The sequence below is a fragment of the Pongo abelii genome, chromosome 1, assembly GCF_028885655.2.
Source record: "Pongo abelii isolate AG06213 chromosome 1, NHGRI_mPonAbe1-v2.0_pri, whole genome shotgun sequence".
In the NCBI taxonomy this organism is placed as follows: domain Eukaryota; kingdom Metazoa; phylum Chordata; class Mammalia; order Primates; family Hominidae; genus Pongo; species Pongo abelii.
In genome coordinates this window covers 2,467,244-2,485,868 of record NC_071985.2, presented here as the reverse complement: position 1 = coordinate 2,485,868, position 18,625 = coordinate 2,467,244, and the positions used below count along the sequence as shown (strand labels likewise).

The 18,625-nt window shown below is 39.1% G+C and overlaps 1 protein-coding gene across 3 annotated transcripts in view; it reads left to right on the top strand.

Moving 5' to 3' along the window:
* Window positions 1-18,625, top strand: part of CNST (consortin, connexin sorting protein) — a 117,383-nt gene that overhangs the window by 23,244 nt on the left and 75,514 nt on the right. For 2 of the 3 annotated variants that reach the window (XM_024248621.3, XM_054549907.2), the window contains exon 2: window positions 16,046-16,475. The exons of the other annotated variant lie outside the window; for it this stretch is intronic. In XM_024248621.3, the coding sequence (XP_024104389.2) occupies window positions 16,097-16,475 (379 nt within the window). In that variant the 5' untranslated portion in view covers window positions 16,046-16,096. The remainder of the gene's footprint in view (window positions 1-16,045; window positions 16,476-18,625) is intronic. 3 annotated transcript variants of the gene reach the window in all.

Sequence of the window (18,625 nt, the reverse complement as noted above, 5' to 3'; positions counted from 1 at the left end):
GGATTACAGGCATGTGCCTCCACGCCTGGCTAATTTTGTATTTTTAGTAGAGACAGGGTTTCTCCATGTTGGTCAGGCTGGTCCTGAACTCCTGAGCTCAGGTGATCCGCCTGCCTTGGCCTCCCAAAGTGCTGGTATTCCAGGCATGAGCCATCAAGCCCGGCCCATCCCAATCTTTTAGAAACGTAGTCTGGGTCCTTGTAAAGCACATGGTTGCTTAAAAACATTCCATTACAGCTGCAAACTCCTAATGTGTTCTAGAGGACATTGCATTTTACATTTTCCATTTCTTATAAGCTTTCACAAAAGCAGTATAAGTAAATAGCTGATAAAGTGTTCTTTGTGGCTTTGAAGAAATGTTAGTAGCTTAGGAGATGCCCTTTACCAGCAGCCCGTTAATACTTGGTTTATATTATTTTTTATTCATATGTCTGAGCTGGATTCTATAGGGAGAAATGAAAAATGTTTTATAGGCAAAATGTTATGAGATATCTGCTAATATCATAGGCAAAAGTACTTTTGCAATATGTATTATATCTCATTAATTTAATGGTATCCAGTATAATATAACATCCTTTAACTGGAGGTTTTTTAAATAGAAGTGTCTTTTCATTACAGTTTAAAAGATGATTGTAAACTTTCATATAAGTCAAGTATGCAGTTGTTAATAATCTTATATGTATGTACTCCTTATATTTAGCAAGGTGAAATTTTTCAGATCCATATGCTAAGAGTTATCAGATTTACTGGCCCTTCACACAAATCAAAAAATGAAGTTAAACACGACTTTGCTGTTGCTGTTTTTCTTTCCTCTGCCTTCTCCCACTGTATTCTGTCTCTCACCATCTGTTACAGACAGTTATCAGCATAGAGGAGCCTGTACCTGGAGGTGGATTCATAACTGTCTTTTACCTTCCACATCTACTCAGTCCTGCAAACTGTGAACTCCACCTCCATGCTCTTTTTTTTTTTTTTTTTGAGGTGGAGTCCCTGTCTTCCCAGCCTGGAGTGCAGTGGCGTGATCCCGGCTCCCTGCAACCTCCGCCTCGCAGGTTCAAGTGATTTTCCTGCCTCAGCCTCCCTAGTAGCTGGAATTACAGGCATGAGCCACTGAGCCTGGCCAGGCTTATATTTTGTGTCCTTCTCCCCTTTACCCCCTAGTAATTGGTTCATGGCCCATTAGGGGAAAAAAAGATGGTCTTTCACAACAGATAGTCTGAAAAGCGCTGGTCTAAATTCCTGTATTGGGCTCTGGCCCCGCCTCCGTTTATCAGGCTCGTCACTCACTACTTTCCTTCAGCACTCTTATTCCAAAGTCTAACTATTCGCTCTTCATTCTGTACTTCCTCACCTTTTTATTTGGTCCTGTTTATTTCTTCTCTTGAGATTACCTCTCCATGCACCTCAGGTATGAGTAGAATGGAGGGAACACACCATCTCAGAGCTGGATTACAATGTTCTCTTGTCCAGTGTTATCTGCTGTATCAACATTTCCTCCAGACCATGGCTGAAGATGAACAAGGCAGCTCAGCAGATTGAAGGTGCCTGAGGCCAGCACTCATTCCCCCTATCCGAGAAACGCAGAGACCTCCCTGACCCTGTTGTCCGCCCGTTAGCGTGATGAGCAGCTATGGATTTTATCTGTGTTTCTTGGGCAGGGGGCATGTAGGTGTAGAAATGGATACTACCAATTGGATTGGCTGATTTAATACCTCATGAATATCAGTACCTTCATGAGTATTTTGTGTCTCCTCTGGTCTTGTGAATATTTGGTGGTTGTGAGTGCTTTCATTCCTTCCTGTGTTTACTGTACAGATGCCCTGTTTACTTTCTCTGTGTCTAACTTCTCACGCTGTTTGCTCTGCACTTATTTTCATCTCTTTTATTTGTATCTTTGATTTTCTGTAATGGAATTGGATATTCTTAAATATTCACGCATTACTCCTTTCCACAATAAAAGCAACCTTCATTCCTCTGACTCTCAAAGAAATTGCGTGTCATTGATCACATTCTTCTTTGTAGCAAAGTTTTTTTGAGAGAAGAGGAATGTTAGGGCAGGGTTTATAGACATAGTGTATAATTCATTACCTGCTAGAGTATCAGCTCTTGTATTTTCATTAGCTACTTTTAGAATATATAGTCCCAGGGCATGTTGTGTCTCATCTGTCTCTCTCTTGCCTCATTGTATTTAGTATGTGGATCTTGTTTGTTGTAGACACTCAAAATTGAATACCCTGAAGGCTGGTGAAGTTTAGTTAAAGCGCTCAACCTCTGAGGTCAGAGTTCAGTCTCATGTGGAGACTTATTTGCTTTGGTTCATGTCCTCATAGTAACCTTGAATGCTGGCCAAGTGGCTTTTGGTTACAAAGAGCACTGGGTAAGACAAAGAATTAGCACTTGTATTGCATAAGCAGTTTAAAACCAGTGTTCCTCTGAATGTGGGGCAGGAGCATCGTGTTCCCATTCAAAGAGCAACATTATATTATAATTTTTCAAGATAAGAAAAAGTAGACAATGAGGATGGCAGAAGAAAATACATGTGAATTTGCCTGTAACTATACTTTTTTTTCTTTTTAAGAGGCAAGGTCTTGCTGTGTTTCCCAGGCTGGAGTGAAGGGATGGTCATAGCTCACTGCTGCCTTGAACTGCTGGGCTCAAGCAGTCCTCCCGCCGCGGCTTCCTGAGTAGCTAGGACCACAGGCACATGCCACCGTGCTCACCTAATATTTTAGATTGTCTGTAGAGATGGGGTCTTGCTTTAAGGCCCAGGCTGGTCTTAAATCCCTGGTCTCAAGCGATCCTCGCAGAGTGCTGAGCCACCATGCCCAGCCACATACATTGGCTTTCTTGTATAGGTATAAGAATTCAGTCGTGTATCTATGTTAGAAGAATCCGAAATTGCTAAGAAATAATATGAAATTTCAAATTAACTTATATAAGTCAACATTTTAAGGATGAATTTTCTTTAAGTGAAATAAACCAGGGGCAAGAGTTTCAAAAAATGCTTTCAGATGTCCACATTAAGTGGGAAGAAGAATGGCGGTGCAGTCAAGAATAAAGAGGGAGCACAAATGAAAATTGGTGTCGCGATAGACTGAAGAAAGCTGGTCTTTCCATTATGATGAAAAAAATTCCAGCGTAGGTATCAGTCTTATTGATACTTTGTACTCAAGTAGAAGATTAACGTATAGGATTCTTTTAGCTAGATTGTGGATGATTTGCATGATGAGATTGATTTGAAGACAGTGTATGAAACCAAGTCGAATGGAGACGGAATGTGTAGTGGAACTCATCTCAGTAGACCTTCCCGGCAGCCCTGCAGTCCTCCACAGTTGCCAGGACAGTTACTGTTCAGTTTCCCACACTGGCTATTTTAAACCTTCTATATGCTCCCCAACTCCTTGCTCCTAACATACCACTCCCTCCCTGCCTCCAGTATATGGATCTCCAAGGAGTCTGTTTCTGCTGTTTTTTTCCCCCAGTTTTCTTTTTTAAATCAAGATGTGATCTCTTGTATGCCTGGTTGTTTTGGATTATATACTGAATATTACATATGAAAAGTTGTGGAAATAATTTCAGCCTTTGTTGGATTTTTCTTGCAGAGAGGATTGACTTTAGTTTCTGGCAGGCAACAGGTTGGAACAGATCACCTCAATTCAACCAGAGATGAGATGATTGATTCTGCTGGGCCTTAGTCCCTGTGAGCACTGATCTATTTCAGGCTTGCCTTTTCTTCTGGGGAGTATCACTTTTAGGTCCCATCACAAGGCCTGTGGTCCCCTCTTCTTGGAAGACCTCGAACTCTGGTTTTTCCTCCAGCTCTGTGAGCCTACTCAACACTCTGCTCAGCTTTTCCGGCTTCCAAACTGAAGCTTTCTGCCAGCTTTTCTAGTTATCAGCAGGAGGGTTTTGTCTGAAATGAGCCAGTCTGCCCTTGCCAGAAGTACAAGCTTTCTTATGTTTGTTTTTGCACATGTTTAAAATGACGGAGCCAGGTGCTGGCTCACATCTGTAATCCCAGCACTTTGGGAGGCCAAGGCAGGCAAATCACTTGAGGTCAGGAGTTTGACATCAGCCTGTCGAACATGGTGAAACCCTGCCTCTACTAAAAATACAAAAATTAGCCGGGCGTGGTGGTGCATGCCTGTAATCCCAGCTACTCAGGTGGCTGAGGCGGCAGAATCACTTGAATCGGGAGGCAGAGGTTGCATTGAGCCAAGATCACACCACTGCATTCCAGCCTGGGCAACAGAGACTCTGTCTCAAAAAAAAAAAAAAAAAAAAAAAAAAATATATATATATATATATATACACACACACACACACACACATATGCATATATATGTATACAGCATAAGTGCATACGATTTATGAACAGATATACCTACAGTGGGTATACTTACGATCAGTTTCTTTGCCTACGCTGAGCGTGGTGGCATACCTCTGTAATCCTGGCATTTTGGGAGGCTGAGGTGGCAGGATCACTTGAGGCCAAGAGTTTGAGACCAGCCTAATTTAAAAATTAGCTGGATGTGATGGCACACATCCAGCTATTTGGGAGGCTATTTGGGAGTCCCAGCTATTTGGGAGGCTAAGGTGGGAGGATTACTTGAGCCCAGGAGTTCAAGGCTGCAATGAGCTATGACCTTGCCACTGCACTCCAGCCTGGGGGACAAAGTGAGACCATGTCTCAGGGGAGAGGGGGAGATATATATGTATGTGTGTGTGTGTGTGTGTGTGTGTGTGTGTGTGTGTGTGTGTATATATATTACTGATAGTATGCTTACAAGCAAAGATATATGGTATATCTTTGATATGTATCTTTATTATATAGTATATATAATATATACCTTTTATTATATAATCTGATATATATTATATATAAAGCTATATATCTTTGATATATATCTATATATAATACATATACAACCTCTATCTTATGTATCTCATCTATATCAACTATATATGAAATAAATAAGATACGTAGATACATAAAAGATATATATCAAAGATATATCAAATATATAACATCTTTTATATATATCTATATATAAAATATATATGCAAGCTATATCTTATGTATCTCATAGATATCTTAGCTATATCTGAGATATATAAATAATATATAAATATAAGTATACCACCAAAGTTTGGAGACTCTTGCATGTTAGTCCCTCTTTTTTAACGTGATGTTGGTTCAGTAAGTACCTGTGGCCTGCCTGGTAAAAATTTTTCTAAATGCACAAAGATGAATGTCAGATATCTTATGATAATTTCTAATGGGGCGGTTATATAGCCCAACATATAAACCTGAAGAAATGAACTCATAACATTAAAGGAATGCAGCAAATAAAGAGTCTTATTGGTGGGTTTTATTTATTTGCTGTGTAACCTATTTTTCTACATTTTACATATTTGAAAAACATCTCAAGATATTGGAAATTGTTCATTTTGTGGCCTCCTTAAAGTAGCAATTTGGTATTTACAACATATACACCTGAAAACAGCTGGTTTTTAAAAGTAATTTAAAAATGATTATAGTGGTTAAGGATACAGGCTCTGGAATCAGATTCTAAATTGAATCCTGACTTTGCCACATAATAGCAGTGTGACCGAGGCCTATGTGTTTAATCTTTATATTGCTGTTTACTTCTGTAAAAAATGGAAATAATTTTAGAACTACTTTATAGGACTTATAAGGATGAAATTATATATATGTAACAAACTTAAAACACTGATACTTAGTAAATCCTCAATAACTGTTAAAGAGATGAAGTCTTGCTATGTTGCGCAGGCCGGTCTAGAACTCCCAGGCTGAAGCAAGCTTCTCACCTCAGCCTCTTGAGTAGCTGACACTGCAGGCACACCACTGTGCCCAACTAGTCTCAGCATTTTATTCAGATAATGCAAGCTATTTTGTCAGGCATCTTAAAAGAAGGTTGTAATAAATTATTTGCTTTTGCCATTGTATTTTCAAGAATTGACATTTTAAAACAATGTATAGTTTTATGTGTCTATTTAATGAGTAAAGTGTAAGACAGTTTCCATGAGGATATATAGTTGATACAGGCAGTAAACGTGATTTTTGTTTTAAAAGAGGTGGCTATAGTCTGAACCAAAGTATTTTCAAGTCTTAGATTCTGTTGGTTGTGGCTTAAAAGTATGATTGCAGTACATTTTTACAACAAAGAGGTATTTAAAACCAAATAAGCACAATTTGGATGTGTTTACTTCTCTTTTGTTTATTTAAGTAAAACTTGTATATATCTGTGCATAAGAGAAGGAAAAGAGAAGAGAGATGACTCTTTATCTTCGTACTGCTTGAGTATACCCACAATGAGGCTTTTGACCTGTCATTTCCATTTATGTAATGGATTTTGAACTCAAAAGCCCTGTAAATACATAAGCGATCTTGAACCAAGCCCCATTATGAAAGGCAGGATTGAGGAATATGAAACAAATTATGCTTCCTTTCATTCACTTTATCTGCCCCAAGGTTTTTTTGGGAATATGAGTCACATAGTTTCAGTTAATTTCTTCATATTTTTAACAGTGCTTTCTCTTCATAACTGAAAATCTGTATTTGATGTTTTTTTTCCCTTAGAATCATTATCTTCACATTTATTCTTGTTTTTCCTTTTGTGTCTTGTAACTTTGTCACATTTTTATCCTTCTTGCCTACCTTATAGCAGAAATTTTCTCTTCTGTGGCCTTTCTTTTTGCTAAATGAAGAACTAAATCTTTATGAAATTATATTTTTTATTCTTATTAAAGAAATATTAAAACAATGTGATTTACTTTTGTACTGTACTATTATGTAGAAATTTAAGTATTTAGAATGATTACTGAAAGGCTGTTTTACTAGTTTTAATGACAATACTATTTAACTTTTATGAAGTACCAGGGATATTTTGAATATGGGGAAGTACAAAAAAAAGGAACAGCATGATCTAGTGATTTACATTGTGAATATAGGAAATAAGGAGGTAAAAATTAATTTTAAATAGTATCTATTTCCTTCCACAAGTATTTGCATTTGTTAATTACAGTAATAATAATACCTATATCCAGGAAATACCTATAGCATAACTTGTATTAGCAAGGAAGAATCGAGAATGGAGTGATTCACCATGAGCCATATTTGGCTACTGTGACACTGTCAAGGCAATGTCATAGACAGCAGCATCATCCAATAGAAATATGTGAGACATATATATAATTTTGTTGTCTAGTAACCACATTAAAAATTTTCAAAGGGATAAATTAATTTTAGTAATAGTTTATTCAATATATCTAAAGTATTATTTCAACATACAATCAATATGTAGAATTAATAAATTCTTTTATATTGATTTTATTCATACTAAATCATTGAAATATGGTATGTATTTTATAAATATAGCACATCTTAATTTGTATACAATTTTCATTGGAAATGCTTGAACTATATTTCAATTTCATAAAATGTACAGGTGAAAAACATTCACATACCCAAGTTATTCCAAACATACTTAAGTTTTTCAGTAGCTGAATTGATGTCCATTTAAAAATTTAAATTTATTAAAACTTATAAAAATGAAAAATTGAGTCCCTCAGTCTGTGTTCATATTTCAGGTACTCAATAGCCCTGTGTGATTAGTGGCTACCATTTTGAATAGCATAGGTATAGAATGGAGCTGACAGTTGAAGATGTCAGCTAAGAAACCCTGAATCATTATTATTATTATTTTATTTTATTTTATTATTATACTTTAAGTTTTAGGGTACATGTGCACAATGTGCAGGTTTGTTACATATGTATACCTGTGCCATGTTGGTGTGCTGCACCCATTAAGTCATCATTTAGCATTAGGTATATCTCCTAATGCTATCCCTCCCCCTCCCCCCACCCCACCACAGTCCCTGGTGTGTGATGTTCCCCTTCCTGTGTCCATGTGTTCTCATTGTTCAGTTCCCACCTATGAGTGAGAACATGCGGTGTTTGGTTTTTTGTCCTTGCCATAGTTTGCTTAGAATGATGGTTTCCAGCTTCATCCATGTGCCTACAAAGGACATGAACTCATCATTTTTTATGGCTGCATAGTATTCCATGGTGTATATGTGCCACATTTTCTTAATCTAGTCTATCATTGTTGGACATTTGGGTTGGTTCCAAGTCTTTGCTATTGTGAATAGTGCTGCAGTAAACATACGTGTGCATGTGTCTTTATAGCAGCATGATTTCTAATCCTTTGGGTGTATACCCAGTAATGGGATGGCTGGGTCAAATGATATTTCTAGTTATAGATCCCTGAGGAATCGCCACACTGTCTTCCACAATGGTTGAACTAGTTTACAGTCCCACCAACAGTGTAAAAGTGTTCCTGTTTCTCCACATCCTCTCCAGCACCTGTTGTTTCCTGACTTTTTAATGATCGCCATTCTAACTGGTGTGAGATGGTATCTAACTGGTGTGAGATGGTATCTCATTGTGGTTTTGATTTGCATTTCTCTGATGGCCAGTGATGATGAGCATTTTTTCATGTGTCTTTTGGCTGCATAAATGTCTTCTTTTGAGAAGTGTCTGTTCATATCCTTTGCCCACTTTTTGATGGTGTTGTTTGTTTTTTTCTTGTAAATTTGTTTGAGTTCATTGTAGATTCTGGATATTAGCCCTTTGTCAGATGAGTAGGTTGCAAAACTTTTCTCCCATTCTGTAGGTTGCCTGTTCACTCTGATGGTAGTTTCTTTTGCTGTGCAGAAGAGCCCGCATTGCCAAGTCAATCCTAAGCCAAAAGAACAAAGCTGGAGGCATCACGCTACCTGACTTCAAACTATACTACAAGGCTACAGTAACCAAAACAGCATGGTACTGGTACCAAAACAGAGATATAGACCAATGGAACCGAACAGAGCCCTCAGAAATAATGCCGCATATCTACAACTATCTGATCAAAGCTAAAATTGACAAATGGGATCTAATTGTTATTATTATTTTGAGACACAGTCTTACTCTGTTGCCCAGGTTAGAGTGCAGTGGTGAGATCATAGCTTGCTACATCCCAGGCTCAAGTGATCTTCCCACTTCAGCCCAGTAGCAGGGACTTTAGGCATGCATTGCCACACCTGGCTAATTTTTATTTTTAGTGGAGAGGTGGGGGTCTCACTGTGTTGCCCAGGCTGGTCTTGAACAACTGAGCTCAAACAATCCACTCGCCTCGGCCTCCCAAAGTGCTGAATTACAGATGAGCCACCATGCCTGGCCTAGCAAACGTTATTACATTGAAATTATGAGAATGACATTTCAAGTGAAGTTTGTATCTAAATTCCAAATGATCTGCATTATTTTCAGAAAACAGTTTGGAGATCATTGCTACCTTCTGTGGTCCTCACTCGGGGGTCCTCAGGCTGAGAGACTATTAATTCCTAGAAACTGCCCTATGGCATATTGCTATGCTCAACACTCATCAGTGGGATATGAAATCAACCTAGTGGATCTTGATCAGCATTTTAAAAATATATGAAATTGTATTGAATGGAATAAAGAACATATCAGAGTGATTCACCTGTGTTAAGTTTTAGCTGCATAAATGTATGTATTTTGTGTGTTCAGGAGCTCAATGGAAAATGAATTTTTTATTGTGTGTCACAGTTTTTGACCGTCATCCCTCTGAGGCATACTTTTGATTGCTGGTATACTGAATATTGCCTAAGGGTATATTTGTTTAAACAAAGAGTGTTAATCAGAGAAGAAAACTATAGATTTAACAATGAGATATAAGTGGTATTGGAACATATCTAATGAGTAAAGTGGTAAAAATAAATGTAAAGTGGTATGGAATGTCCATGATAAACAGAATAATATGGATGTGGTCACTTTCTTTTTTGAGACAGCGTCTTGCTCTGTCACCCAGGCTGGAGTGCAGTGGCGAGATCTTGGCTCATTGCAACCTCTGCCTCCCAGGTTCAAGCTATTCTCCTGCCTTAGCCTCCCAATTACCTGGGATTACAGGCGCCCACCACCATGCCCAGCTAATTTTTGTATTTTTTTAGTAGACATGAGGCTTCACGGTGTTGGCCAGGCTTGTCTCGAACTTCTGACCTCAAGTGATGCACTTGCCTCGGCCTCCCAAAGCACCAGGATTATAGGCATGAGCCATCACACCTGGCCTTGGATGTGGTCACTTTCTTCCTCAGTTCTGAATTGGCTAGGAATAGACAAATTTGAACTTGGTGTTAATAAACTGCATTATTAGTTTGGTGACTATTCCTTTAAATGTGGATTTGACTATAAATCAAATTTAAATTTGGGCTTGAATCTTTATTCTTCAGAAGGATCTTGGCTTCAAAAGGAAAAGTACAGTATTTATCTGATTTGTATGAAATATAGAAAAATGGCACCCATAGTCTTAAAGCATTTCAATGAGATAATATTACGTATTTCACTATGTATTCCCATAAATTATTTTTAAAAATTTTAGTAACATCTAATGTTTAATCTCATTGGACATCCATTAAGATGCGTAAAAAATGAAGTCAAATCCTATCCAGAATTGAGATATGCTTTTGGTAAAATGGAGATTTTTTTTTCTTTTTTTTTTTTTTTTTGAGATGGAGTCTTGCTCTGTCGCCCAGGCTGGAGTGCAGTGGCGTGATCTCGGCTCGCTGCAAGCTCCACCTCCCAGGCTCACGCTATTCTCCTGCCTCAGCCTCCGGAGTAGCTGGGACCACAGGCACCCGCCACCACGCCCGGCTAATTTTTTTTTTTAATGTTTTTAGTAGAGACGGGGTTTCACCGTGTTAGCCAGGATAGTCTCGATCTCCTGACCTCGTGATCAGCCCGCCTCGGCCTCCCAAAGTGCTGGGATTACAGGTGTGAGCCACCACGCCCAGCCAGGGATTTTTTTTTTCTTAGCCTGTTACTTTAAATTATTCATTTATTTAATGTTTCTTCCTTAAAGTTTTAGGGTTCTCATGTTTTATATAAGCCTCGCTTTAATATGTTTGTTTGAAATTCTTAAGCTGTAGAGAGTCAACGCATCAAATGATTTTTATACAGTGTACATGTTTGGAATGCTTTTTTGCCACAAGAGTCTGGAATCTTGGGCAGCACTCGCTGTGGTGCTTTTAAAAGATGAAATATGCCACAATTAGTGCTGTAGCAGTGATTGTAGCATGTCACTGTTTCTTTTGTGAGAATTTGTATAGACATAGGGATTACTACAAAATAGCTTTACTGTTTAGATACAGCAAATAAGTTTGAATGCAGTCTCAACTAATAACCCGCAGGTACCACGCACTATTAGCACATATTTTAAAATACTGTGTATTAACTGGGCATCTTTCTCCTTGTGGATTTTCTCTTGCCCAGGTGCTTTGTAGTGAGATACTAGGTATACCAGAAGATCAGCCTGTTGAGATGCTATTCCTGTAGCATTAAGGGAGAAGAAAGAGGAAGAAGAAGAGACAAAAATAAACATTTAATTTATAACTGTTTCCAAAAGCAGTAAGACTATACTGATTAGAAATCCCATTAGGAAGTTTATCCTATTGCTTAAATTAAGGCATTTATATTGACATGTGTTAGGGATGCAGACAGAAGAGGTCCCTTTGCCTCTCAGAGTAGGGCATTGATGCAGATGGGAGTCCGTGTGTCTGACTTTCTACCTTTCAGAGAGAAACAGTAGAAAATTGTTTCCTTACTCTTTCATGAATCTAGTAAGTACAAGGCCCAGGGCTAAACATTGCAAAGAATGAAAATTATCTATGCCTGGGTTATGAGTATTCAAATGGCTTAAATCTAGTATGACATATATGCAAAAATACAGAGTGCAGAGCCATATTTGGGAAGGACTGTGAATGACAACAGTGCTGTTGTACATTATGTGTGGGTCTTTGTGATGGAGAAATCAGGGAAGGCAAACTAGGGTAAGTGACTTTTGAGCCAGACCTTAATGCATTGTTAGGAATCTATTTCTTCCCTTCCCTTCCCTTCCCTTCCCTCCCCTCCCCTCCCCTCCCCCCTCCTTTCCTTTCCTTTTCTCTTTTCTTTTCTTTTCCTTTCCTTTCATTTCCTTTCCCTTTCCCTTTCCCTCTCTCTCTCTCCTTCCTTCCTTTCCTTTCCTTTTTTCTTTTCTTTCTTCCTTTCTTTTATTCTCTTCTTTTCTTTTCTTTCACAAAGTCTCGTTCCGTCACCCAGGCTGGCATGCAATGGTGCAGTCTCAGCTCACTGCAACCTCCACCCCTCAGGTTCAAGTGATTCTTCTGATTCAGCCTCCCTAGTAGCTGGGACTACAGGCGTGTGCCACCACGCCTGGCTAATTTTTGTATTTTTAGTAGAAACGGAGTTTCACCATGTTGGCCAGGCTGGTCTCAAACTCCTGACCCTCAAGTGATCTACCTGCCTTGCATCTCAAAGTGCTGGGATTACAGGCCTGAGCCGCTGTGCCTGGCCAGGTGTCCTAGTTCTTAAACTACAGCATATTCACACCTTGGAAAGAGCATGAAAGTCAATATTAGAAAATATTTTATAAAATTATCTTATGAGTTAAATTATGTCATCACAAGAGTTGCAGGCAAAATGTCTTGAGGCCCAAAGAAAGGGATATGTACTTTACTGGTAATAGCGACTTTACTTAAATAGTATATCCTCCCTGCACCCAACCGCTTAAGAGAGTTTCCAACAGAAGTTGAGCTATATAGGAAATGATGTACTGTGTGGATCCAGTACTTCCCAGGGAAAGAGAGAAGCACTTCCAGGAACTTGAACTTATTGGTCATTAGATTTGTGTCCTCTGCTGTAGGGTGGATCTCTAATTGGGGCATACCATAACTGGAATGAAATATTCTTGAAGTTATTCTCTCCCTATTGTCCATAGAGTAGAACGATTAAGAGTATGGCATCAGGATTATAATGGTCTAAATTCCATTTCTAAACTTACTAGCTGAGGGACTTGATAAGATATGAGTCTTGGCTTTTTATCAGTAAAATGGCACTAAGATTACCTGTCTGCTAGGGTAATTGCAGAAATTGAATAGGAGTGTTACTCTAAACAGTTTAAGTCAGGGCTTGGCACATGACACTCAACAAAGCTGTAAATATGATCTGTAACTTCATACTTACCAAAGAGTCTTTCGATTTTTTGGTTTTTAGTTTTTCTTAAAGAGACAGGGTCTCGCTATGTTATGCAGGCTGATCTTGAACTCCTGCCCTCAGGGAGTCCTCCGGCCTCAGTCTCCCAAAGTGCTGGAATAACAGACATGAGCCACCAAGCCCAGCCACAGCAAGAGGTCTTAATGACTAATTTCTAAGTTTCTTAGTCATCTGAAACAGAGTGCTGAGAATGGATATTAAACACTCCAGGAACTGAATGAGATATCATTATCATAAATTCGTACTTCAGCCTTCTCAAATGGTGCTGCTTAGCATCAGTCTGTCGTTAGGAACCTGATCATTTCTGGGATGTCTGGAAAAGCTGTTACTGAATCTGCAGTAAGGCTAAGGACTCAGTTGAGTAAACCTATCAGTGCTTTGTATCAACCTGTGAGATTTAGGAAGTAATAACTTTTATTGAGCATTTACTGTGGGCCAAATACTCCACTAAGTGCTTTACCAGCAGTGTTGTCTAAGCTTCAAAAATGACTTCTTGAGGTAGGTATTACAGATGAGAAAACTGAGGCTTGTGGATGCTAAGTAACTTTACTAAAGTTGCAAAAACAACTTGCTAAATGGCAGAGCCAAACTTGAACCTAGGTCTGCCTGCACTCTTAACCCATGATGCTGTACCACCTGGGATCCAATGTCAGGAGGAACTAGTTTCAGATCCAGTTCCACTTCTTTCCAGGAATATGATCTTAAGTTATTTTGCCTCTTTGAGTTTCAGATTTTTCGTCGAAAACCTTGTGAATACCCACAATGTAGGCTTGCTTTGAGTACTAGAAATAAGGTAGAAGGTATGAGGTTCCTGGCACAGCTTCTGTTTTGTTTTGTCTTTTGAGACAGGGTCTGACTCTGTCATCCAGGCTGGAGTGCAGCGACACGATCATGGCTCACTTGGCTCACTGCACCCTCCACCTCCTGAGCTCAATCAATCCTGCCACCTCAGCCCCCTGATAGAGAGACAGGGTCTCACTGTGTTGCCCAGGCTGGTCCCAAATTTCTGGACTCAAATTATCCTCCAACCCTGGCCTCCCAAAGTGTTGGAATTATAGGTGTGAGCCACTGTACCTGGTCCCTGGCACAGTTTCTGTTGCATGATAGAGCCTCAGCAAGAGGTGACTGTTACTGTTTTGGGCTCTCTATATAATGCTTTCTAGTTCCACCATCCCCCTTGGCATGTGACCTCCATGTCTCTTGAAGGTAAAAGTAAAACCGTATGCTTTCAGTTGCAAATATGTGTTAGAATACCTCTTAATTACATAAATGGGAAAACAGCTGAGGATGTTACCAGTTTCACAGATCAGTAGAGATAGGTAGTATGTATTTTAAGGAAAATAATACCAGCCAGATTTAGATATTTTAGTGTTTGCCAAACAATACTTTTATCTTTAAATAAAATATTCCAGTTGCAAAATATGCTAAAAATATATGATGGTGTAGCAGGACGAGCCACAGACAAAACTCCTCATTAAAGAAGAAAGAGGCTTTATTCGGCCGGGAGCTTCAGCAGACTTGCATCTTAAGAGCCGAGCTCCCTGAAAAAGAAATTCTTGGCCCTTTTAAGGGCTTACAACTCTAAGGGGTCCACGTGAAAGGGTCATGATAGATCGAGCAAGCGTGGGGAACGTGACTGGGGGCTACATGCATCAGCTGACAGAACAGAAAGTTTTGCAGGGCTTCCTCATACGATGTCAGGAATTTACAGATAACACAAGTAGTTTAGGTCAGGGGTCAATATTATTATTATTTTTTTAACCACCAGGGCTGGGTGGGGGTGCCAAGGTCATCTGGCTATTTATCTTACTTCTGTTTCTTTCCAACTTTTTGCTTTCTCCCTTTTCGCCTGTCTTATAAACTAGGCAAAAGTGGGAGAGAGGAGGGCAGCAGGAGAAGTGGTGGTCTCCTTCCTTAATGGTATAGGGTGAATATTTTATCTTGTACTTTTCATGGTTTTAAAGACTGTACTTTATATACATGTTTCTAAAGATTAAGCATTTCTACTCATTAAGTTGAAGAATCTTTAGAAGCCCTCTCACTGAGGTTTTTTTCCAGAATTACTGGATTATTTCTTTCATACCTATCATTTTTCTTAAAATGTAATACACTTGTAGATAATAAGAGGAAATAAAAGATGACCGATAAAGGGCTTGCAGTCTGTTTTGTAAATTTTAAAAATATTAGTGGTATCCTTCAAGCAGATTTAGCATTTCTTCCAATTCCACACTAAGAGTAGCCTAGAGTTAACCATGGCCTTTTTTTTTTTTTTTTTTTTTAAGTGTTCAAAAGGATTTTGATGACAACTCTAAGGTACCTTCCAGGGCTTATTTTTAGGAAATAAAAGATATAACAGTAGTATAAATATATGCTACCCAAACTTCCCCTCACATACTTTTTTCTAGGTTATTTTAAAAAAAATCTTTAAACATTTTCATTTCCAAATATTGCTGCTGTTTAGCCAGAGAAGAACTTATACAACTAGCTTTCAGTTGTCTGCTGAGTGTCCAGGGATTAACATAAGAGACTAATTTCAGCACATAACCTATTTAACTAGTCATTTCATTCAGGCAGTGGTCTCAACCTGATGCACATTAGACTTACCTAGAGAACTTAAAAAATAGTGGTGCCTAGGTTCCATCCTCAGAGATTCTGATGTAATGGTCTGGAATAGAATTTGGGCAGCCTCTCAGGTGATCATCATGAGGAGACAGGCTTGACACCTGTAGTATTCACGTGAGAACTAGCTGAGTTTGGGGTTGGGTTGCATATGGTGAAAGGGAATGAACTTAAGTCATTTCCTTCTCTTCCCTATTTACAATGAAACAACCTAAGAGAAGGGGAAAATCAAAGATCACTGAGAATCTGCAAAGGTTAGAAAATGAAGTAGCTTTTTTCTTTTTGTCATTGTAGACATGGAAGGTCTTTAATGTAACTTTAAATGGTTCAGCAAAGAATGCTCTAATGGATGACAGCGATACTCCTACATATAATCTGCAAATAGAACCACAAGATGGATGTCATCCTGGTGACAGCGTGGAAAGGAGTGTGACCTGCCTGCCTTCTGCATCAGATGAAAATGAAAATCAGCTTGATGGGGACGGGCACGAGCATCTGACCAGCAGTGACAGTGCGATGGGAAAGCCCCAAGTGTCTGAGCAGGACAGTCTCAATAATAATGAAAGCTGCACATTGAGCTGTGAGGTCGCTGCAGGTGAGAACTCGGAAAACACCCTTTGTGAAGCCTCCAGAGATGAACAGGCCTTCTTGGGAAAGGACAGAAAAATACCTGGAAAAAGAAGTCCAAGAAGCAAAAAAGGGACTGCTAAGAAGATACCACCAGGTATTCTTTAAAATAGTATTTATCCTCTTCTTTAATTAATTAAAAATAAACCTCCTTCCCCTCCCGTACTGTGTTTGCTGCCCTGCATCTGGCTTCTTTTCTTACGATATTCTGAGCTAGTTCTGCCATAGCACAAGTAGATCCAACTGCATGATATTCCAGTGTGATACGTCTCCACACTGTTCCACTGTATGGGTGTAACACAATTTATTTAATCACTTCCTTATGGCCCTTCCCAGTCTTTTACTATCATAAACAGTGCTGAGGCTGGGTGCAGTGGCTCACGCCTGTAATTAGCACTTTGGGAGGCCGAGGTGGGCGGATCACCTGAGGGTCGGGAGTTCAAGACCAGCCTGGCCAACATGGTTAAACCCCATCTCTACTAAAAATACAAAAAATGAGCTGGGTGCAGTGGCGTGTACCTGTAATCCCAGCTACTCTGGAGGCTGAGGCAGGAGAATCGCTTGAACCTGGGAGGCTGAGGTTGTGGTAAGCCGAGATCGCGCCACTGCACTCCAGCCTGGCTACAGAGTAAGACTTCGTCTCAAAAAAAAAAAGTGCTGAAATTGACATCCTTTGCACATGTTTTCACATTAGGTACTTTAAATATATGCAGTCTCCCTCCTTTATAAATTAGACCATTTTCTACCAATATTAACCTTAAAAATTGTCTTCTGTCATTCCTGTGGCTTTGATCCCTAACCTGTGAGTTTAGATGCTACTATGACTTCTTTATAGATCTTTCCATCTCACTCAGCAGGTAAATAAAATACATGAACATATATTAATATACAATTTAATATGTAGTGTTGAATAAGACATCTGGTTCTAATTATCTGTATCACTTTGGTTAAAAAGTAATTCAGAGTATTTCTCGTTTGGTATGCAGTTTGGCAGTTGAAGTTTAGAGCTATGGAATTTTGGGCCTGAATCACAGGGCCCCCTGGGGAAAAGGCAGCCTCTGGTTATTTTTTTTATCAGAAACATGTGGGACTAGAAAGTTTTGATATGCCCTAGACTGGATTCCTTAGTGTAGTACCACTTTACCCAAGCCAACAGATTTTACATCAGACTCTAGTGACCTAAGTAGAATGTCTCTTCATCTTCTGTTCTCTTCTTTGGTTAATTAGAAATATATCTGTCTATATCGTATTTTTTATTTGTATTTTTAAAATTTGAAGTAAAATACGAAACTTTTCAGTTTCTACAAAATCCATATTTATTCAGTAAAGTAATTTGAAAACTTTTTAATATAATTCATAATCTGGCTTTCTGGTTAATGTAACTCATAATTTGGCTTTTCATGTCCCTGTATCTTTTTCTTAGTAGACTTAAAATAATTTTTAACCAGGGATATGAAAGCTTTTTTTTTTTTTCTTTTTTTTGAGGCGAGTCTCACTCTGTCACCCAGTATAGAGTGCAGTGGTGCAATCTCGGCTAACTGCAAGCTCCGCCTCCTGGATTCAAGCAGTTCTCCTGCCTCAGATGATTCTCCTGCCTCAGCCTCCTGAGTAGCTGGGATTAGAGGTGTGCACCACCACGCCCAGCTAATTTTTTTTTGTATTTTTAATAGAGACAAGGTTTCACCATGTTGGCCAGCTGGTCTCAAACTCCTGACCTTGTGATCCGCCCACCTCTGCCTCCCAAAGTGCTGGAATTAAAGGCGTGAGCCACCGTGCCCAGCAAAAGCATTTCTTAAAAGATCTAATAAGCAGAGGATATTTATAGTACTATGTATATATAAATCAATTTATTCTATAACTGTCATTCAAGGGCAAATTCACCAGGCCTCTCAATCTGATTTTGTGATTTTATTTTATTTTCAAGACAGGGTTTCACTCTGTCACCCAGGCTGAAGTGCAGTGGCGTGACCATGGCTCTCTGCAGCCTTGACCTCCCAGGCACAAGCAATTCTCCCACCTCAGCCTCTGGAGTAGCTGGGACAGCAGGCATGTGCTACCATGCCTGACTAATTTTTCTTTTATTTTTATTTTCGTAGATAAAGAATCTCGCACTGTTGCCCAGGCTGATCTTGAATTCCTGGCCTCAAGTGATCCTCCTGCCTAGGCCTCCCAAAGTGTTGGGATTACAGGCATCTTGTGATGTCTTTAAGAACTGATACTTAGTTGCATATCTATGAGTCAGTGATA